This window comes from Gekko japonicus, unplaced genomic scaffold, assembly GCF_001447785.1.
Source record: "Gekko japonicus isolate JY-2015 unplaced genomic scaffold, Gekko_japonicus_V1.1 scaffold445, whole genome shotgun sequence".
Classification (NCBI taxonomy): Eukaryota; Metazoa; Chordata; class Lepidosauria; order Squamata; family Gekkonidae; genus Gekko; species Gekko japonicus.
In genome coordinates this window covers 409176-432224 of record NW_015169184.1, presented here as the reverse complement: position 1 = coordinate 432224, position 23049 = coordinate 409176, and the positions used below count along the sequence as shown (strand labels likewise).

The following is a 23049-nucleotide window of genomic DNA, read 5'->3' as shown; positions in this document are numbered from 1 at the left end:
AATGCCACCCTGGGGCTGCCAGCCCTCTTGCTGTGGCAGGAGGCCTTGAGCTGGTACCCCTTGTTTCCCACTGCTGCTCCAATTGGTGGAAAGAGAATTTGGGAAGAGGGGGTATTTTGTGTGCATGTGTGTGTCTGTGTGTGCTTGGACGCCTGGAAGTCATGGTGACTTCTGGCAACCCCTACTGGGGACTTGGATGTTTTTCAGAGAGGTGGCTTGATAGTCTGCCTCTGCATCCTAAGCCCTGGTATTCCTTGGAGTTCTCCCTTCCAATTACTTGCCAGGGTCAGCCCTGCTCAGCTTCTGAGATCTGACAAGATTGGGCTTGCCTGAGCTATCCAGGTCAGGGCGAGATTCTTTAAGTTGGCCTTGTGTGCACTGCTATGTCACTTCTAGGAAAAACCATAGGGTTTCCAGTGATTACCAGAGCTACCCTAGGTCATATCCGGTTTTTCTTCAGAAATGACATAGCAGCACAAATTACTCTGCAGCCCCCCCACCCATGTCCCCACCCCTGAAGCAGCCCGGCAAACCTATTTCAATGTCAGTTTGTGCATCAATACTTAGAGGTTGACCCGTTGGGTATTCACAAGGAGCTTCATTTCTCAATAGTTATGATGCAAAGGGGCTGGTACAGGTGAAACATCACAGATGAACACATAAAGCCGCCTTATGCTGAGTCAGACCGCTGGTTTATCTAGCTCAGTACTGTCTACTCTGACTGGCAGCAGCTCTCCAGGGTCTCAAGTCTTTACCATCACCTACTACCAGATCTTTTTTAAATTAGAGATGCTGGAGATTGAATCTCAGACCTTCTGTATTCAAAGCAGAAGCTCTGCCACTGAGCCACAACCCCTCATGGACACATGAACACATGAATCTACCTTATACTGAATCAGACCATTAGTCCATCAAAGTCAGTATTGTCTACTCAGACTGGCAGCAGTTCTCCAGTCTTAGGCAGAGGTCTTCCACATCACCTATGACCTGATCCTTTTAACTGGAGATGCCGGGGATTGAACCTGGGACCTTCTACATGCCAAACAGATGCTCAGCCACTGAGGCACAGCCCCTCCCCTCTTCATGGTCCCTCCCTCTTCAAATCAACTACTAAATCTGCCAACTTCATCTATAATTACCTCAGGCAGAAGTTGGCCCGTGGGTGACATGAGAGCCGGAGGCCCACCAACTAAGGAGACCACCCCATTGCAATCCACAGTGCTGTGCATCTTCCCATTTGCTGGAAGTATGGGTATCATCCGGGATGATCGACTGGCCTGACTGATGTTACTATTGCGCCGCTCACTGTGCCTGTGAGGGACAAACAGAGAGTCTCTTCTGCTCTCGTTGTCTTCAAACGTGCTGTGCTCATCATCGGCAAAGTCATTCTCAGAACCTATATCCTTTGCTCGGCCTCTGAAGCTGAAAAGACTCGTTCTGCTGCTGCGCCGTGGGGAAAACAGGGATCCTCGGATGCTCAGCAAAGACTGTAAGGCAATGAGAGAAGACAATCAGGAGCAGAAATGCTCATGGGAATGCCTTTGAGAGAAAATATTAATGAACTAACTATACAATCCTAAGCAGAGTCATAGCTTTCTAAATCCATTGACTTCTTCTTAGGATTGCACTGCACTGGTTGGTGAAATAATTTTTTAAAAGTTTCAAGGAAAGGAGAAAGAATGAAATGGTAAGATCTCCCCTTAAATTACACAGAACGGAAGGAAGATGTTTAGGGACTTTTCCATGAGCGCATGGGTGAGCTACATAAATATTAACACAAGGCAATATTAAATAAATATGTATTAAAGAGTTCTATTTAATTACAGTAAAAGGCTCTCCCTGTTCCTCATACTGCTGCATATTTTATGAGATGACTCATAAATTAATAAAACCAGAAGCTAACCACTGCTCTCTCCATCTTTGCACTGGCTTGCATGCTCAGGCAACTATTTTTTCCTGCCAGGTAGCTGACAAATGAGACTCACTAATTAATATCTTTTTGCATAAACATGGGCATGAGCCACTGAGAACTCTCCCCCATCCTACTGTTTCAGTGTCACTTAGTTTGGCACCGGATTTCGTCACGCTGCAGCTGCCTGCTGATCTGTTCAGCCCTTGGGGCTACGCATTCACCCAAGTGGGAAAGGGAATAACTACAGTGACTCCAATGATAAAACATGTGGAGAACATGGGGCAACATCCCTGCAGATACTTCCTCTCCCTGTTGTGCTTCCAAAGTTCATTAACTTACACTAGGGGGCACCACATGTAGAACAGTGTTGTGTTTGTGATACCCAGATTTAATGTGCAGGGACAGGCATGCAGTTTTGAACAAAGAATGAGGAACCCTACGAACAGCACTGATCAGGTGCTCAGCACTGAGAACTTCTCAACATTTTGTATCGGGCACACATTCACTCAGGAAGCACACTGCTCTGCCCATGTATTAGGGCCTTTGTTCCTATGTGGAATTACTGATCAGCTCAGATATCTTTTTAACATTCATATTTTTATTGAGAAATAAATGTTATATATCCAGTCAATCCTTGTTAAAGAAACTGTTGAACCATCGATAAAACTTGTCTAACATTTTAATCTGGCCTTGGTGCTGTTCCAAAACAAATTAAAAAGTTACTATTGATCCAGCAATAAATCTCCAGAGTGAACTGTTCTCCCCATATATTGTTCATTAACCACTCAATTTTCAGTCATCTGCTTTTATAGATCTGTTATCCTGGCTCATTCTTTCTAATTATATGCTTAACCTCTTGGTCGCACAGAGGTATATTCCATGAATCATTTATTCATAGTGCTAATTCTATGTGATCTCAGTTCTCTGAGATAATTCAATCACACAAAGAGTCAAAGCTGGTACCAATATTTAGTGGTAGCAAAACATGGAGGGGGTTGTAATGGAGTATTATTCCATCTGTCCACCTTAAAATAGATACGTGAAAACTACGAGTCTCTTTGTTTCAAAGTAATGCATTAACTACTAAACTACAGGCTATATTGAGATGATTATTCTCTTCTATAACCAGTCTCTACAGATTATCAGCCCTCTGACTGAAGAGAAGTCAGAACTTTATTTATTCCGGGCATCAAGTGAAAACTTTGTATTCCAGCCAACTCATGTTAAATCTTTAATATTTTAATTTAAAATCAGCCTAATCAGTCTTGAAACGGTTAAATGTCAAATAATTGTTATGACAGAAAAAGGCTTCTAAAGGTCAATGAAATCAGAAACAAAGACATACATATCTATTTAAAATATAAAAAAATTAATTACAATTTCTGATTCTCACCAAAGCGCTTTCAGAAACATCTGAGAGATGTGGGATGTTTTGGGTGTGGCTATCTTATATAGGCCCAGTCACATGAAACTCATATGACTCTATTAAAACGATTTAATTCATCTCCTCTGAATCCATGAAGTAGATGCTTCTGAGTTAGGGCTGTCAGCTCTGGGTTGGGAAATACCTGGAGATTTGGGGGATGGAGCCTGAGGAGGGTGGGGTTTGGGGAGGAGAGGGACTTCAGTGGGGCATAATGCCACAGAGTCCACCCTCCAAAGCAACGATTTTCTCCAGGTGAACTGATCTCTGTAATCTGGAGACCAGCTGTAATTCCAGGAGATCTCCAGCCACCGCCTGGAGGTTGGCAAACCTGTTCTGAGTAGAGAATGAACTTTTGTTCTTCGTATTGTGAGATTATTTCTGGACACACACCCAATGATTCATCATTATGTTTTTAACAGTGAAAACTTTGTGAACAGAGGAAATATGTGTTGTGCAGAAACAGTTAGGCCTACATTTATTCAATTATATTGCATGAACAATGAGGTCTGTGACAGGGTCAGTGGACTCACTTGATCAAACACTCTTAAAACTACTTAGGGCTGCCAGGTCCACGGGGGGGGTGGGTTTGCCCACTCTAGAGGCCCCCAGCCTGCTGGCCTGGGTCCAGCTGCTGGGGGGAACCCCGCTCTCAAAGTGCCAGAATCGGGCCAACGGGCCTGGCGTGATGACGTCACCTGAAGGTGACATCATCGCACTGGGCATGTCATCGGGGGGATGCTCTAGCATCCTTCGACAGCGTGCCTGGTATGATGACATCACTTCCGGGTGATGTCATCATGGTGCACGTGCGAAACTCCTGGAGACAGAGGTTTGGACCCCCGCTGGATGTCAGGTAGGGACTTGACAACCCTAAAACTACTTCTGAACACATAGACACATGCGAGACAGACCACTGTACAACTGGCCCTATATCACTTATTGCCACATAGACCAGGATATACTCTTCATACCTGGTGTGGAGAAGAAAAACGTTTTTCATAGGTCAGTCTGTTCCCTTCAATGGAGAATCGAAAGCCTTTCCTTCTGATGCTATCCTCTGATTCAGATTTGTGAAATTCATCTTCATCCTTTTCATCTCCTTCGGATTGTTCTCTCTGTTTCCTCTTTTTCCGCCTATTCCTCCTCTCTTTAGCGCTCTTTGAACTCAGCTTTGATGTCGCCGAAGAACTCTCCGAGAACCCTCCTACACCACCAGCTTCACTGAACTCTCGAGATTCGCCTGCTGCTGCAGCTAAAGCGGCTGCCTGTTGAGTAACGAAGTTAAACAGATTTAAGATGTACAATGCTAATCTGTTAATGCTATTATTGGTTTTACTTTTAAGGCAGATGAGTTTGATGTTCATTATACTAATCTGCGTTCCAAAACTCGGCAGAGCAAGAATAGTGAGTTTAAAAAACAATTTTGCAGGTTTCAGATCTGAAGAACCATCCCAGTACCTCACCAAATTTTCCAATTCCCCTTTATTGTCCACAATTCTCATCTGAGTAATCTCCTCCCCTTCTTTACTAGTGAGGAACAAAGAGAAGGTGGCAGGTCATATGCAACAAACTGGAGTCTCTACAGAGATCTTCTTTCACAAATAACTCACTACTGATGAAGAAAGGGACACTGGTGTGAGGTATATGTATCTTTTACCATGTAAGACAGCCCTATTGACAGTGCCACTATTTGTTTAAAAAGGCTGATGCTAGGGGAGTTTTCCAAATCCTAATGATTAAACGTGGCCTGGTGAAACCTATGGGGAAATGAGGGCAATAATTCCTTCTCCCAGACAGGAAACAAGAAAAAGAGAGCCAGAACTTGCTCTTGGTCCCTAAAGTGGGCCTTCACAAAAAAGAGCATGTGGGCATAAATAAATACATACATCCAAATTAAATTACTGCTTTAGTGCAGTGTAGGAAACACACTTGATACCTGATTACCCCTACCAATGGTTTTCCTGGTGTGCCGAACTGACCTCCAAAACCAGGATGCTTAGAGCATCAAACTCAGAGAGCTAGGAGATTAGGGACTAATGCCTCACTAAAAAGCCATTCGGGTGCTGCCTGCTTGCACCCCCCTCCCCGATTGGTCAGTGGCAGCTGAGGAACGTTTTGTAAAATCTTGTGAGTCTTGTCAGAGAGTCAGTCAGTACAGTAGTCCTTTGGATTTTGACTTGGCAGTTGCCATTCAGGAGTGTGTGTGTCAGTCTGAGAGAAACAGACAAGTAACTTGAGAAGTGAAAGGACACAACTCCTAGCCTTTACTGTATACCAATACATTTGGGGAAAACTTCAGAAAGAACGACTAAGTGTCAGCACTATCTGAATTCTCTGTTTATTCACTGTCTCCAGAACTGGGGTTATGGTTTGCCAGAAGAGGTTGGGTAGTTAGTGGGAAACTGCCATCTTAGCCAAACAGAAAAGGGATATTGCTCCTAGGAAAAGGAGGATATTCCTTATCCAGTTAGTCCAGTTAATCCAGGTTTAACTCAGAAGGGACCTCTGGTTTGAGAAGTGAAAAGGGAAATGGTCTTAGAGTCCTCAAGAGTAGAGAAGGGGAAAGTTATGATTCCAAAAGGGAAATATTGTTATATAGGAAGTTCTAACTTCCAGAAAATTGAGATATAGTTATGAAACTTTGTAAGAAACTTTGTTGCTGTAAGAAATCTCCAACAAACAAACCTTAAAGTAAAGAACTAAGTCTCTTAGAATTCAAACTTCAAGTATATTCTGTTACTTGTTCAATATATTCTAATTTTCTTATAAAGAACTACAGTTTAAAGAGTTCATCATCCCCTGCCCTGTTCCTGTTACAACTGTGCCTGTCAGTAAAATCAACCTTTTTGTTTCAACTTTACTTCATGCCAAGTGCCATTTCCAAAGGGGTTTTATAAGAGGGCTCCTGCTGAGTTACAATAAAAATCTCTGGCCTGAGAAAAAGTCAAATAACTTCTTTAACACTGGGTGGGACACAAAGAAAGTTATAAGTTTATAATTCAAATGCGCTACTAAGAGGCTGCTCAGTCAGAGTGGTGAACAGTGTTTTGGCGGGAAAATCTGCCTCACAGAACAGAAGGAGCAAGGGTCCGTCATACCTGGGAAAGGCACATTTGTAATAATTTTGTTACCGACTGATGGAAAAAGCAGAACTCATGATTCAGTTCTATCCACAAGATAAGATCTTCAGCCTTTCCAGATGTTAGAAGAAGAAACTGGATTTATACCCTGCCCTTCACTTGGAGTGTCAGAGCAGCTTACAATCTCTTTTCCCTTCTCCTCCCCAGAACAGATACCCTGTGAGGTAGGTGGGGCTGAGAGAGCTCTTTTGAGAACAGCTCTTTCGAGAACACCTCTGAACTAACTTGTGACTGACCTAAGGTCACAGCTGCAACTGCATGTGGAGAAATGGGGGATCACATCCAGTTCTCCCAGATTAGAGTCTGCGCTCTTAACCACTACACCAAACTGGCTCTCCTTAGCCCATAAGGGAACCACAGGAAGTCATGTGCCAGAAAGAGGAAAACAGAGTTATGACCTCACCAGGGTCAAAGCCATAAGCAGCACAATAGATCAAGAGAGACATGGATAGGAAACCAGGAGATGTGCCACAGTGAGGAATAATCCAAGGGTCAGAGCCTTGGAGAAAGGTCCACTCAGTGTACTTGCTGCTCTTGGTCCACTGAGTGCACTTGCTGCTGCTCATCTAAGCATGCATGCAAAGAAAGGCAGGAGGCATGGCACCCTTGCTCTCTGCACATGCAGACTAGTAGTGTGGACCTCCCAAAAAGCAGCAATCAACATGACAACTCTGTAGGGTCCTACCCAAGGATCCCAACCCACAAATAGGACCCTTAACCTAAGAGATTATATATTATAATATCCTTCCTTCTCCAACTACTGTGCCTTTCGTTAGGGTATTTATTTATCTCAATATGTGTATCCTGTCTTTCCATAAGAGATGTTTAAAGCTGTTAACAATGGTACAGAACAATAATACAATACCATAATTATTATCTTACCTACAACTATAAAGGGATACATCATCATAAAAACACCACATGTCTAAAAACACAATAAAATATAATAAGACAATGAAATACGATATGGAACAGTGGCAACAATCTCCACTAAAGTTCCATGTGCTGAAAATAATATGTCACGGGTGCTTTACCCAATTTTCATTGAGCAACAGGGGTCAATAAAACACTTTATTGAAATTACAATTGTATTTAGCATTAGATTACAAGTCTGTTTCATTCACCAGCAAGTTTTCATCAACAACAGTTTCATCTGTCACTAGAGAGATCAGTCTCAAGGGTATGCATATGCACTCACAATCCAACCATCATCTTGTAATGTTTTGGGATCACCTGTGGCTGATGTTAACTACTGGAAAGCACCATCATTTGGTCCAGAAGAATGCTCACCTTACATGTCCCCCTATATGAAAAGAACCTAGGAGCTACATCTGACAGAAAGCTACCTGAGCTTCTTCTTGTTGTTTTTTCAGCTGCTCAAGCATCTGCTGAAACTCTGCCTCTTTCTGCTCCGCTTCTTCCATGGTGGCTTGATTCTGTTCTTCGTAGGCCATGGCGACGACAGCGAGGATCAAGTTGATCAGATAGAAAGAGCCCAAGAAGATCACCAGAACAAAAAAGATCATATATGTTTTGCCAGCAGCTCTCAAGGTCTGTTAAGAAAAAAAGGAAGAATGAACAATTTCATAACATTTCTATAAAAGTGTGATACTCACTCAGTGGTGCTGGAGCCATGCATGGCTCTTCTGAGCTCCATTCCCCAATGTGGCATCCATCCCATGTTCCAGAAAAGTGACCAAGGGCTTTGCCCATGGGGTAGGGATGCCAACCTCCAGGTGGGGCCTGGAAATCTCAGAGAATAATAATTATCTCCAGAATATGGAGATCAGTTCTCCTGGAGTTCAGCGAGGATCAAGTTGATCAGATAGAAAGAGCCCAAGAAGATCACCAGAACAAAAAAGATCATATATGTTTTGCCAGCAGCTCTCAAGGTCTGTTAAGAAAAAAAGGAAGAATGAACAATTTCATAACATTCCTATAAAAGTGTGATACTCACTCAGTGGTGCTGGAGCCATGCATGGCTCTTCTGAGCTCCATTCCCCAATGTGGCATCCATCCCATGTTCCAGAAAAGTGACCAAGGGCTTTGCCCATGGGGTAGGGATGCCAACCTCCAGGTGGGGCCTGGAAATCTCAGAGAATAATAATTATCTCCAGAATATGGAGATCAGTTCTCCTGGAGTTCCTCCAGGAACTTCCCAACTCAGAGTTGGCATCCCTACTGCTGAAGTTTGTGGTTGGCAGGTGGTTCCCACCCTAGAACAGTGGCTGCTGAAGAAGCCTCCCTGAGCTCCAGCTTGTGTGCTAGGGATGGAAGTTAGGGGCCCATCTTCTCCAACAAGCCCACACCCTGAAGAGCTGAAAGGCTACACAATGCAGTCACCAGTGGGACTGAATACCTGAGCAAAGTTATCCTTCCTAGAATTTCAATTATTTGCTGTTTTATATGGATTTCATTTTTTTGGGGGGGGGCATTTGGAATTATGTTAGCAGCCTCAATTCCCTATATTTGTATGGATCACCATGTCTCCTGCACTGCTTCAGTCTGCTTTTTCATTGATAACTTGTTGTTTATCCTACTTAATTCTTTGCTCATCTGTACCCCATGATGCATGGTGATGAGAGAGGCCAGAGAAGTTTTAATATTAAACACCAGAAGAACACCCCACTGCAGAACTGCCTCCCTGCCTGAGCTTCTGGAGGTGGTCTCAGATGTGGTGTGGAGGACTCCTAAGGTGGTTGTCTTGGGAATTCAACATCCACACCAAGGTTGCCTTGTCAGGAGCAGCTCAGGATTTCATCTGAAATCTCAAACTTAATCCTGACATGCTGGTGGAGGGAAGGTCTCACTCGGGAACTGGGTTATCCCCTGTTCTGGATGGGGTTGCACTCCTCCTAAAGGAGCAGGTTTGTAGCTTGGGGGTGCTCCTGGACCCAGCCCTCCTGCTGGATATACAGGAGCAACAATGGCTAGGGGTGCCTTTCATCAGCTTCAACTGGTGAGCGTGCTACAGCCCTTACAGCAGAAAAGATCTTGCCACTGTGGTGCATGTCTTGGTAACATCTGGATTAAAGTACTGAAATGTGGGGCTGTCCTTGAAGACTGTCTGGAAGCTACAGGTGGTATAGAATGCTGCAGCCAGAGTGCTGACTGCAGTGGTTTGTATCAACCCTGTCCCTCCTCTCTTGTTACATCTACACTGACTTCCAGTTAGCTTCTGGCTTCAATTCAAGGTACTGGCATTGATGTTTACAGTCCTTTATGGCCTGGGACCAAAATATTTTAAGAATTGTCTTCTCCCATACAAACCTACCCACTCACTCCAGTCATATTCAGGGGCCCTGCTTTGGTTGCCCCTGCCATGTGAGGCTAGACAGTTGGTGACCCAAGAAAGGGCTTTGTTGGTCATGGCACCAAAACTTTGGAACTTCCTCTGTCTCCCTCTACTGATATCTTCTGCCAGCAGGAGAAGACTTTTTGGTTTCATTTGGCATGCCCCCAATAATGGTTATTGGCCCTCCTTCCTGATTTTTCAGTGAATTATTTTATAATTTTAAATGTCAGTCTTAATTGCTCAAAATGTTTTAGGCTGATTTTGCACGCCTCCCTTTGCTCCGTTTCCATTGGTCAATTTCCCACTTGAAGCCGCGTGGCCACATTTTGACCCGTGGCTTCGCCCAATTTCCCCCGTGGTTTTGTGATCCTGTTTTTTGAGGATCACGAAACCGCGAGGAAAATTGGGCGAAGCCGCGCGTCAAAATGCAGCTGCGCAGCTTCGAGTGGGAAATTGACCCATGGAAATGGGGCAAGGGGAGGCGCAATGGCGGCGTAGCTCCTTGTGTGAAATCAGCCTTAATGCTTTTATGCATGCCACCTTGGGGACCCCGATCAGGAGGAAAGGCACTAAAATGTTTTAAATAAATAAAATAAATCTATAACATCCAGATTATGAAGCTCCCATTAACACCTTGTAGGGCTCAGAATAACTTGATCCAGAAAGGCACAGAAGCTCACGACAAAATCTTACCAGCTGATAAAGGTTTTCCCAGTAGTCCTGAGTCATCAGTCGAAAGAGAGACAAGAAGGCCCAGCTGAAGGTATCAAAGCTTGTGTAGCCATAGTTGGGATTTCTACCAGCTTTTACACACATATATCCTTCTGGACATTGGCTATGAAGCAGAAGAAAACAATCCATTTACTACAGGCTGGAGTTTGATGAAATGGGTTGGATAAAGACTTAACATTTCCACAGCTACAAGGATTTCCACTCACAGAGCACAATTTTCCTGGCTTCCTCTTCCCAGGGCAGCCTGAAATGCCCCCATCTTATTCCTGGGGGGGACGGTCTCCTCCAAGAACAGGATTTCAGGGGAAATCCTTTCATTGGTGGAAATACTTAGTCTGGGTCAAAGTCAATGGCCTTATAAATATTCAGTAGAATGAAAGTGTCCAAGAACAGGATTTCAGGGGAAATCCTTGCATTGGTGGAAATAGTCTGGATCAAAGTCAATGGGCTTATAAATATTCAGTAGAATGAAAGTCATTCTCTGTTACAAATTTACTCTGTCAAACAATTCAAGAGAAGCAATTGTAAAGGTCTACAGCAGAGGTTCCTAAACTTATTTGGCCTACCGCCCCCTTTTCAGAAAAAAAAAAATTACTCAGCACCGCCCTGGAAATCTTCAAGAAGTGGACAAAAAGATGCTGTGACAAATTTGCACATAGTAAAGAAAGATGTTGTAAGTAAAGAAAGATGTTGTTGGCCTGAAGCCAGAGGCCAGCAGCAATCACTACACAATAGCCCAGCAGCAACACCAGCCTTACAAGGGTGCACATGCATTTGCAAATTGCAAATGCATGGCTGTGATTGGCTGTGGGGACCCCTCTTCCCCTCCCCCTCCCTCCCTGATCCCAGGGAAGACCAGGAGAAGGCAAGAAAAGGCCGCTTTAGATAGGTTCTGGACTCTTCTTTCTTTATGCTTCCACCACCCCTTTTTTGTATTCAACGCCCCCCAATTGCACCCAAGGCTCCTACCGCCCACCTAGATCATTCCAGCGCCCCCAAGGGGGTGGTACTGCCCACTTTGGGAACCAGTGGGTCTACAGGGTCAAAGCCTTATCCTCCCAGCATTAACTAGGGGAGACTAGCTGTTGCTCTGACTAAATCGGTAACACACCAGTAAAAAGTGCTAACTGAAAGAAAGGAAAATACCCTAACTAGACCCAGGACCCCTCCTAAGCTTGAAAATGGAAAAAGGTGAAGTAATATTGTGGGCAGGGGAATTACTGTCATACAAGTTCTCTGGAAAAATGTATACTAACAGTGAAATCCTATGCAGAACTACTCTTGTCTAAGCCCATTAACTTCAGTAGACATAGACTGGAGCAACTCTCTGCATGTGAATGCACTGTAAATATAGTCCCCACACCCATGTTCTTAATTTCTCTTGTTGATGTAGATTCTGACATTCAGCCAGCAGGCTAACATAGAAAAATCTGATAGAAATTTGAAATGTGTTATAAATGAAAGCAAAAGCTTAACTATTCTTGTTTTAACTTTAGCTGCTGCACTCTATTACAAGATGAGCCCTGCTGGGCAGGGAAAGGAGCAGGATATAAGTTGAATGAATGAACAAACAAATATATAAATAAATAGAAATGTAATGGACCATTTGCTTACCCTGCATCTGAGCTGTTGCCACAGAGCAAAGCATCATTTTGTCCTTCCAAGAAGTAAAAGTGGCCTGTTTTAGAAAAAGAAGTGGAAAACATTGAATTGCTGAATATAATAACCTGAACAAAAGCATCCTTTGGCACCTCAAAGGCTGACAGATTTACAGTGCAATTCTAAGCAGAGTTACAACCTTCTAAGTCCACTAAAGTCAATGGGCTTAGAAGGGTATAACTACTTAGGACTGGAAAGGTTGTCATGACATGTGCTTCTGTAGAGTACAGCCCAATTCATCAGAAGCTGTAGTCCATAACAATTTAGGCCACAATAAATCTGTTATCATTTGAGATGCCATATGACTTACTGCTCACCCTTGTGGCACCCCACACACAAGACTGCACAGGAGCCACGACGATGAACAACAGTTACAGGTAAGCACAACCCTGTTTTTTTCATTTCAACAGACTAACATGGAATTTGTCCATGCTTAAATGAAGGACATCCCTTAAAAATGCAATTTATAGCCATAATTAATCATCAAAGCAAAAAAGAAGTATTGTCTTACATTTCTTACAGGCTGGAAAGCTTTACTGCAGCAATGGTAACACAAAGCCTATATATAGTTGGCCAACGTGTTTTTAAAAATAATGTTGATGGTCAATTTTTGCAAATTAGGCAAGAGTTCTACCACTACTACAAGCAATACATGAAGTAGTAGAGTTACAGTTGAGTGTCTTTACCTTGGAACAGGCACTGAACACAGTGGAACATAGTTCCAATCCAAATAGGATTGAGGTGTAAATCACTAAAAAGTTTGTGCTTACTTGTGTGGTGACAGAATCAAAGCAGCATGAATGAACCTAAGAGTTTTTTTCTGAACATAACTTACCATAGGTCAGATGTACATAAGCGTCATTGAAAACAACAGAATTAGAATGGGACAGCAATCCTAAATCGGCTCAGTGGACTGGGGTATTAGCTACACCAAAGTTAAATCCCACTGATTTCAATGAGACTTCGTTGTGACTGCTTTGGCTGGATTGAGCTCTCTCTTTGCTCTCTAATTGTAGATTCAAATACTGGGTTCAGTCCAGAAAACTTTTAAAATCATGCCCCTGTTCCACATAGCTTTTGTTCATGCTGGTCCCATGATCCTCAGCATAGCCTTTTCGAGTGGTCAAAGGAAACCTCATCCTCCCTCTTTCACAAGTGGAAAAGCTGGCTGGAGCCAGCCCACTGTACAAGACCCATCATTCAGTTACATAATAATATATTTTGGTTAGGTAAATAATAAACCAGGATGGTCATACAAAGGCCACATCTGAAGTAAGGTTATGCTATATAAAGCACCGAAATAGCAATTCAACCGTTATTCATAATGCCACCATTTTTTATTCTATAGCTAAAGTAGAGTAGGTGTGTAGAGTAGCTGGTGCTGAACTGACTGTATCACAAAGCCAATGGGAGAATCCTGATACTTCTTGAAAACACACTATAATAGATTACACCCAGTTATTAGACATTAGATTGGTATGATGCATAGATGGTGCATTCCTCTTGTGATCAAAGGCTGTACACCTTAACAAAATATCCCTTTTTCTGCCCATAAGGAGCCACTAGACTCAGCTACAGATATTGAAATGGCTAGACATTTAAATTCACTTTTAATTTCCTTTAATAATGATGGCACAAAGATATGAAGCTTCTCTTCTGGGCACAGGTAAAGGTAACCAGAATTATAACTGGGAGGTTGAAAGTAATTTAATAAAAGATATTGGCTTCTATCCAATGAACACCAAAGAGAAACACAGAAGTATCTCCTGCAATCCTCTCCCCCTTTGCAGAGGAGGGGTGACATTACCCCCTCCTCCTTCTTACTGTAGCCCTCCAATCTACATGGCTACTCTTTCCAGAGTTTGAACGGAATTGAGAGGAGAAGAACATGGGACAAGTCAGCATTCCAATGGTAGTTTGTCAGATATGAATAAGTCCACTTGATTTATGAGACCATAATGTAACACTACCCGTGTTTTAAGAAGGCAGGTGTAATGATACCCGATGAAGTAACTTATTTATTGTCTTACATGCCAATAAAGGTGTTGTATTGTATTGTATTGTATTGTTATGTAACACTACCAAAAATATTCCTTCGGTTTAAGTTTGACATGCATTAAAATGCTTTCAATGCCATTGTCATAATCAAATATTCCAAGCTAACCTTACTAAGCACAGCATTTCAAGGGGTGTTAACTTTTTGTTCACTAGAATAAATGAAATCAATGGCGTCCACTCAAGAGTGAGGATTGTAGTCTAGGTTCATTATATAATTTTGGAGAACAGTAACCATCATCTGCTTGTGATCAGCAAAGTAAGTTTTTAAATATTAAAATATCACCAGTCCTTACTGTCATCGTCGACGTACTCATTCCAGTTAAATGTGCTGATGGTTGTATTAATAAATGTACCATTTTCTCCTGCTGAGCTATTGAAGTAGGAAGTAATGTTTATCTGAAAAGTAGAATTGTCTGGTGGCCAGATCAGACATTTATGCCTCAAGTTCCCCATGAAAAGCTGGAGCCCTATTAGCGCAAATACACTCAGACAAAACACAGTCAGGATCATTACATCCGAGAGCTTCTTCACTGACTGAATTAGGGCTCCCACAATAGTCTTCAGGCCTGTAAATGGAAAAGGGAGATTAATTATGATGTCATGATAACAAAGTAGAGGACATCCATGTGAATGTACTTGATTTAGGTAAATATTTCATGCAGAATGACCATGGAATGAGTCTTAGGATGGTGACAAAAGATGGTTTCATGAAAAGCCTGTGAACATGAATGAGAAGCTGTTATGCTTATGCCAGTTTAAAACTGTGTGTGGAAATAAAATATATAACATATATTTATATAAAACCACAGCAACATTTTGCCTATGCTTAAATGTGACTTTGCTACCCATGCTCTATCTCAGCCCTACACAGAAAAAGTATATTGCTTTCTTTTGCGGGTGTCTCTTGCCCAAACCATCACTGCAGAATCAGTATTTAAAAATATTCTGTAGAGAAACAAGAAGACTATGATTATTTTTTATATTTTATTAAGGCTGTATTCAGTCTCACTACAAGAAACCAGGAATGGTTTGGAGAAGAAGAACATAATTTAGAAAAATCCCCATGCATGGCCCATGCTGTCCTTCATGTTTGCATATCTCTACGCATAATTTAAAATTAAAAAGAAAACAGATTGCAAGTTTCAGTCTTAAGTGCCTGCAACAAATGGTAAAATTTGCATCAATATGAAAGCCTTGATATACTGATCTTTAATAGTGGAAAGCTTGATGTCATAAGATGCAAATCATATAGCCACTTACTGCCAATGTCTCATGCAAAGAATCCGTTAAACTCAAAGGCTGATTTGGAAAAAAAAATCAAGCTAAAATATTTTAAAAGCAAAGAATCACATTTCACTGAAACGAAAGTTTTTTGATTCCTGCTTTTTATTTTTGGTATTACACTGCGCAGCAAATAACAAGGGTTATGCTCAAAAAATGGGATTTTGTCTTCAATAGCGTTTAAAAAGTCAGCCTCCGTGTTTAACCTAGCTCTCACCTGGAATGACTGATATTGTTTTCAATGCCCGGAGAACTCTGAATGTTCTCAACGCTGAGACATTGCCCAGGTCCACAAACTCTGTCACATATCTGTAATAGGGGAGTTCACACACAAACACAATGACAGCACGCAAAGAACAGTTGGAGATACAAAGGGGCCTAGCACTTCATACCGCTCACTTCTTACCTGGGATTACAGAAATAGTTTTCAAAGCTCTCAATACTCTGAAAGTTCGAAGAGCTGAAACATTGCCTAGGTTTACAAATTCTGTTATATACCTGTAGAATTAAATCACAGTTATTCAGAATTGAGGCAGAACTTAAGCTAATTATTTGGGGTCTTTCATCAAGACCTTATCCTCTTTGGCACATTTGCCTTGTGTTTGATAATGCGTTTTCCTGATTGGCAACTAAAAATTAAATGTTGCTGAAGCCAATCTCATTGTCCTATATCCTACCATTCCACTAAGCCTTTGGAAGGATACAACCCACTGAATTTTCTTTTGAACCAACTAGTTTGGGAATTTTATAAGATGGGCTTCCATTCTGGTGAACAGAAAGAAGATAAGATACTGGCATCAGCTGACAAGAGAATAAACTATATTAGTTGTAGTCCTAGTGGCAGACAAACCATTCTGTTCTGCAGCACAGGAAGACTAAAAAATAAAATTGAAAAGGGAATTTATTACAACAGGAAATCCTTCCTCCCTGTCAAATAAGAATTCCCATTTATGGCTATGAATGACTAACCCACTCCATTAAATACTTAGAAAAATACTTACGCAAATGTAATGACAGTGAAGTCAAGCCAGTTCCAAGGGTCTCGAAGGAAAGTGAAACCTTCTAAACAGAAGCCCCTTGCAAGAATTTTTATTAGGGATTCAAAAGTATAAATTCCAGTGAATGTGTATCTGTGGAAAATATTAGTGTAAGAGTAAAAAGAAACAAAATAGGAATGATTTTAATACAATATTCCAAATAACAAATCTTTTTAAAAAGGAGGAGAAAAAAGTTTAATAGCCTAAAATATAATAATAAAAATGACTTTCCAAGGGAAGAGGAATGAGCTCTCCTACACTGGAAATATAAAAATGAAATGTATTCCAGAATCATCCTATGCAGTCTTTAAGCAGCGTCTGGACAATCACTTGTCAGGGATATACTGTAGGCTGATCCTGCATTGAGCAGGGGGTTGGACTAGATGGCCTTGTATGACCCCTTACAACTCTTGTGATTCTATCTTCACCATACCAGGGCAACCCAGCTCTGATGGCTAACAATTCTGAAGGCTCCATCACCAAACAGAGAATAACTGGGGAGGGGTTTTGATATCAAGGTCAGAAGCAAGCAGAAGTTGATGGACATTCTTTTTGCTCTACCATTCGCTTCTCTCCTTTCCTTGCTCTCCCCTCTCCCCAGCTCCTAAGGGAGATTAACCACTAAGGAGTGAGATAAGAAGAGATACATAACAAGCAAAAACCCAACGACAACAACCCCCCCAAAAAAGCAAAAAACACAAAAAGTTCCTTTTCACTCCATGTTTGTCTATGGTCCCATCCAGTAATGCCTCTCTGTGGACAAGGGAGCCTCCAGAATTCCCAGCAATGTGCATCCCAAATTCAGAACTCTCCCCATGGAGGAAACATGTGGTCCAGCTCACATTTGCACATTTCATTTGAGAGGACCTGATAAAAACATCAAAAGCTGTCATGCTGCTGGATGCTACATTAGAAATTTAAGTTTCCAGCACTGTAAGTGGTACAGGGCTAGGGAGAAGCAGAAGGGAGAAATTCTGAACTTTCCAATTCCACTCTAAAGAAACAATGGAGCCCTTTCAGAAACTAAGTGGGCCAGTATGCCAAGCACAAGCAATACAGAATGGAAGCTAGGTGCTGCTGACTGGACCAATTCTGGTTTATTATTATTATTTATTCACTTTATTTCAAATGTTTGTTTCTAGCCTTTCCATTGAAAAGGAACTCCAAAGCACCTTAACAATTTAAAATCAAAACATAAAACAGCATGATGAAGCATCAGTGCAATTACAGCAACATCACCAACAAAATGACGTAGGCAAAGTATGAGGACATACAACAACAAATGCGGCCATTTCAGCAGGATGTCGAAGTGCAATCCCTAAGGAGAAGTACACCCTTCTAAGGCCACTGACTTCAATGGATTTAGAAGGTTATGTTTTGTTTACCATTGCCACCTGAACCCCCTTAGTGAGGGAGGCAGGTGAGCTCTTCATGGGAGACTGCCCTGTAATTTAGGTTTATCTCAAGATATTTTCAGTGTACATTTTGTAAGCATAAAGTATATAAACACCAAGTGGGAGTGACCTGGTGTTTCTAAAGACGTTATCACCCACATCTGCCAGTGCACAATACGTGAAAGGCTCTAGTCATAAGACTCAGTCACATAGGTTGTCACCTGTATTTGACTCTTGGATAATTCTAGAGACACATGTGCATGTGTAAGGTGCCATCAAGTCACAACTGACTTATGGTGACCCGATAGGGTTTTCAAGGCAAGAGACAAACAGGTAGACATGCACTTAGTAATATATGAATGGAAATTAAGTTTGACTTACTCTACATTCTTTGTCCATTCCGGAGGATTACTCATGGTCATAAATACACAATTGGTCAAAATAGTGCACATAATGAGCATGCTGAATAATGTATAGTAGAGTTAAGGAATGCATAAAGTAGAGAACTTGTCATTAAGAAGAATCATACCACATCAACTATGCATTATTTCTAAAATCACCACTCTGTTCTGTTTGGTGAGTACCCAAGATTAAATCTCAGAACTCCCCTACATGTTCCTGCATAGCTAAAGGAGAAACAGATGGACATTCAAGTAAATTTTCTGAAACACAAAAGAAATAAAGTTGATTTCTAAAGTAAATATACAAAAGGCCATAGCTATACCAAAAATAAAAGCTAGCAGGGTCTATATCATGCATAAAAGTTCATGAAGACATTTTATTGATTTATCTGTATATGAATTTCTGTAACAACTTTCAGCCTAAGCTCCAAAGGTGGCTCACAACAGACAATGAAAAAACAATAAAACAAGTCCTAAAAGTAATAAAAGGACAAACAAACGTAGGATAAAAAGCACAGAATAATATACCTTGCACCTAAAACCCACTGAAGCAGGTGTAAACATAATGTCTCTGGAGATATTCCATAACAGAGGCATCACCCCTGAAAAGCCATTATCCACAGTAATTACGATTGCTGGGGAAAAGATCAGCAACCTCAGATATGCAGACGATACCACTCTAATGGCAGAAAGTGAAGAGGACTTTAAGAGCCTCTTGCTCAGGGTAAAAGGAGAGCGCAAAAGTGGGCTTGAAGCTCAACATCAAAAAAACTAAGATCATGGCATCCTGCCCCGTCACTCCTTGGCAAATAGAAGGGGAAGTCGTGGAAGTAGTGACAGACTTCACGTTCCTGGGATCCGAGATCACCGCAGACTGTGACAGCAACCATGAAATTAAAAGATGCCTGTTCCTTGGGAGGAAAGCGATAGCAAACCTAAACAGCATGATAAAAAGTAGAGACATCACCCTGCCAACAAAAGTCCGCATGGTCAAAGCAATGGTATTCCCTGTAGTCATGTATGGCTGCGAGAGTTGGACTATAAGGAAGGCCGAGCGCCGAAGAATAGATTCTTTTGAACTATGGTGCTGGAGAAGACTCTTGAGAGTCCCGTGGACTGCAAGAAGATCAAATTAGTCGATCCTAAAAGAAATCAATCCTGACTGTTCCCTGGAAGGCCAGATAATGAAACTGAAGCTCAAATACTTTGGCCACCAAATGAGAAGGGAGCACTCACTGGAGAAGACCCTGATGCTGGGAAAGACTGAAGGTCAAAGATGACGGGGACAGCAAAGGATGAGATGATTAGACAGTGTTATAGATGCAACGAACATGAAATTGAGCAAACTCTTATGCCAATAAAAGGTATTTGTTTGTTAAAAATTGAGCAAACTTCAGAGGACGGAGGAAGACTGGAAGGCCTGGCGTGATCTGGTCCATGGCGTCGCGAAGGACTCGACTGTGTGACTGAACAACAACAACAGTAATTAGCACCTCCTATGGTAGGGATGCCATGGGGAGGGCAACTGATGGAGGTCTTGAAATATGGGCAGATTCATATGGGACATGAGTCGTAAAGACTCCTGATAATATCTTCTCAGTCTTTGTATGCTTTCAAAACAATGTTTCGAATACAGGATATTGAGGGGGAAATTCAGTGGTTCATTTAATGACCCACTGAATCCCAGAAGCTAACCCAGTGCATTGTAAGAGAAAGAGATCACATATGGCAGAATAAATTAAGAACCCTGAATGTTAACCAGGAAAGGGGTTTGAATATAGATGGAAATAAAAGTTCGTTTATACTGTTCCTGAGTAGATGTATCTAGCAGTTCCATAAACACAGTACAATTTATTTATTTATTTGCAAAAAAACCCTTATTTTGATATTTTTCCTCCCAGCTATTTCGGCTGTGGTAGCTAGATCAAAGTAACAACTCCAGTTTCTTGGGGACAAAGTTATTGGATCTCTTGAGTTTGGTTGGAAGGCACCTGACACAGCAACTTTGCTTATACTAAGTGGGTCTCAGTCTGGCCTTGGATGGGAGACTTCTGATCTCCTTGACAGAAGAAAGGCAGGATAATTAAAAAAGTAGATAGCTTCAACACAGCTCTAGTTTTGTCAAAGAAGCACTAGTTAAAGTAAGGGAAGTTGTGGTATGGAAACCTGGGTTGTTTCAGAGGAAGGGGGACCTTGCCAAGATGGAAGATATCAAGACCCAAATTAGGGAAATGGTTGGTTTTCCTGTTGCTCTGAACAATCAGCAGAGCTTCTTGCTCTGTAATAGAAACATCTTCTATCATTCCCAAATAGTAACTACTTAAAGGTACATAAACTGAAGTTACCCAGACATGAGAGGCAGTAAATGACCACATGATGGCACTACAAACTAAGAAAATCTTTAGAGCGGCTTTATTTTAGGACTATATATAATTTCAGGGGATTTTTATTTATTACATTTGCATCACATCCTTCTTGTGTGATGCTCTAACAGTTTACATGGGATCCCCAGGGCATTGCTTTGGAGATTGCTTTGGAGATAGAAATTTATGAGGTTCCTTCAGACTTTTCTCTGATCTAAAGATTTTGACAGCTATTTTGGTTTGATGACACTCAGTAATGAAAGTGCAGTTGGTGCTTCTGCCAAGGAATATGAGTTGCAGTTACAAGTATTATGAAGTTACCTCTGGGGTTTTTTTGTTGGAATGTAAAGACTGGAATTGCCAACTCCCCACATCCCCCTCCAATAAGAGAAGCCTGGGTTTTGACTCTTCAGGATGTGTTTGTTCTTCTCCTTCCTAGCTTGATCCATTATCCACTACAAATATAACTTTCCCACATTTAGTCAAAATTAAAGGGAAAACTGCAGTGGAGCTCTGGAGTACATACCTTTATACAGTTTTGAAAATAATAAAAATGTGTTTGTAAGATGCTTGCTGCTTGGCTCAGAAGATCATATAAACTGGCATTCCAAAAATAAATGTAACTAACAAGCCAACACTTCTTGACATAAATATTCCCAGTGCATTATCTTATTTATCTGGTTACTTGATGCTTTTTAAAACAATAATCTCATGCTTTCATTGCATTTTTACTTCATTCTTCCTCCAAAAAGGTTTAGACAACACTGTGAGGCAAATAAAGTTTAGAGAAACTGACTTGTCCAGGAGTTTCCAGAGAACTGTACACAGTGTAATCCTACAAACAGTTACATTCATTTAAGGCCCCTGACTTTCATGGACTCAGAAGGGCACAACAGTGCTCAGGATTACACTGTAAAAATTTCAGAGAACTATCACTGGTGTTACTGTTAATCAGGGTACCCACATGCGAGTTAAGACACCTTGCTTGACTTCACGCTTTGATCCCATAGAGTATTTCCCCAGACAGAACAGAATGACACTCCTTGTAGCCAATTCCCCCCTTGGACTCTAGACTACCAACTCATTCCTGTGGTATTTCTTGGAGGGGTTCCCTTTTCCCCAGGAGCAGCATTTTGGGCTGTAGTGGGTGGGCCAATAGGGACAACCCCTCCCCAATTTGTCTGTGGAAATCCTTGGGATCCAAGCAACGATGTGTGTGCATTTATATATTGCGGTGGTGGTAGAAACATAAGCACATTTCAGTTTATCTAGTGAGCTAAACGTCATCAACAAGACTAATTTGAGTCGGGATGCCATGTTTTGAGGGCTGCAATATGTGGGCATGTGTATCTAAACTCCCACATAGTGGGTGAAGTTTACCAAGGAAACCTGCTGTATGTTGGTTTGTTTCAGCAGACTCTGTGTGGGAGACACAATCAAGATTTATTGGCTGAAGGAAGAATGCACCTCATACCACAAATCAGCCCTGTGTTTCTTTGCCTGGCAGTCATACTGCTTCTGAATCACCCAAGCATTCTGATTTGGAGCACTCCCACTGCAATATAATTTTCTGAGGGTAGCAGAAAAGTCCTAAGTGATACAATTATTCTAAGCTGAAGCTACATCATAAAAAAGGAGTTTTACCGGACTTGTGACTGAGTTAACAGTTATTTTGAAGCCCATGAGGGTTGAGATCATTAGATACATAATGTACAAGTTGCCTGCAAAGTTATCTTCACTCTCTGAATCTCAGTGTAACTGCATAAGATTCTGAAGACATGCTCTAAAGGTGCAGACAAGTCACATAAGGGCTGGGCTAGGCTTCACTACTACCTCACAGGAACTGAGAGTGGGACATAAAACATGCTCCAATACTCCCCTACAATGCACAGCTACTAGTGCTAGGGGGCAGTTGTTCAAGGAGGTTTCCATCATTACTGAAATGCCAGTCTTCTCTTTGTGAAAGCCCTGAGAACGTTCCACAGAGCTCCCCAAAACACATCTTGAAATCCATGAAAAGGAACATTTACTATGTGCAAAGAAAGTAAAGAAGAGGGGAAATTGGGGGGGGGGGAGCCCTGAGGGATGCCAGTACAAGGAAACAGAGAGGAAAACAGAGGATGAAACTATGAGGAGCAAAGTATAGAAACAGAAAGGGAGAGGGGAGCATAGCTATTTAGCTGCTCATATGAGCACCCTGTTTCCCAACACTGAAGCAGCTGATGTAGAAATAGGGATCAGGCAGAGAAAAAAAGCAAGGGGTAAAAAGACTGGTGATATGTGGTTCACAGCCTCCCCGAGACAGAAAATGATTCAAACAATGAGAAACAGAATAGTATTATTTCATTTAT

The 23049-nt window shown here is 41.7% G+C and overlaps 1 protein-coding gene across 9 annotated transcripts in view; it reads right to left on the bottom strand.

The window, feature by feature from the left end:
- Positions 1-23049, bottom strand: part of LOC107114616 (sodium channel protein type 2 subunit alpha) — an 89314-nt gene that overhangs the window by 59163 nt on the left and 7102 nt on the right. For 2 of the 9 annotated variants that reach the window (XM_015416161.1, XM_015416158.1), the window contains exons 3-11: positions 18316-18405; positions 16505-16633; positions 15721-15812; positions 14516-14788; positions 12120-12183; positions 10467-10608; positions 7825-8031; positions 4310-4603; positions 1140-1487 (exon numbers count right to left, since the gene is read on the bottom strand). In XM_015416161.1, coding sequence (XP_015271647.1) covers positions 1140-1487; positions 4310-4603; positions 7825-8031; positions 10467-10608; positions 12120-12183; positions 14516-14788; positions 15721-15812; positions 16505-16633; positions 18316-18405 — 1639 coding nt within the window. Of the gene's footprint in view, positions 1-1120; positions 1488-4309; positions 4604-7824; positions 8032-10466; positions 10609-12119; positions 12184-14515; positions 14789-15720; positions 15813-15909; positions 16002-16504; positions 16634-18315; positions 18406-23049 lie in introns of all 9 variants that reach the window. The other 7 variants (XM_015416163.1, XM_015416160.1, XM_015416165.1 and 4 more) reach the window with 7 other exon arrangements.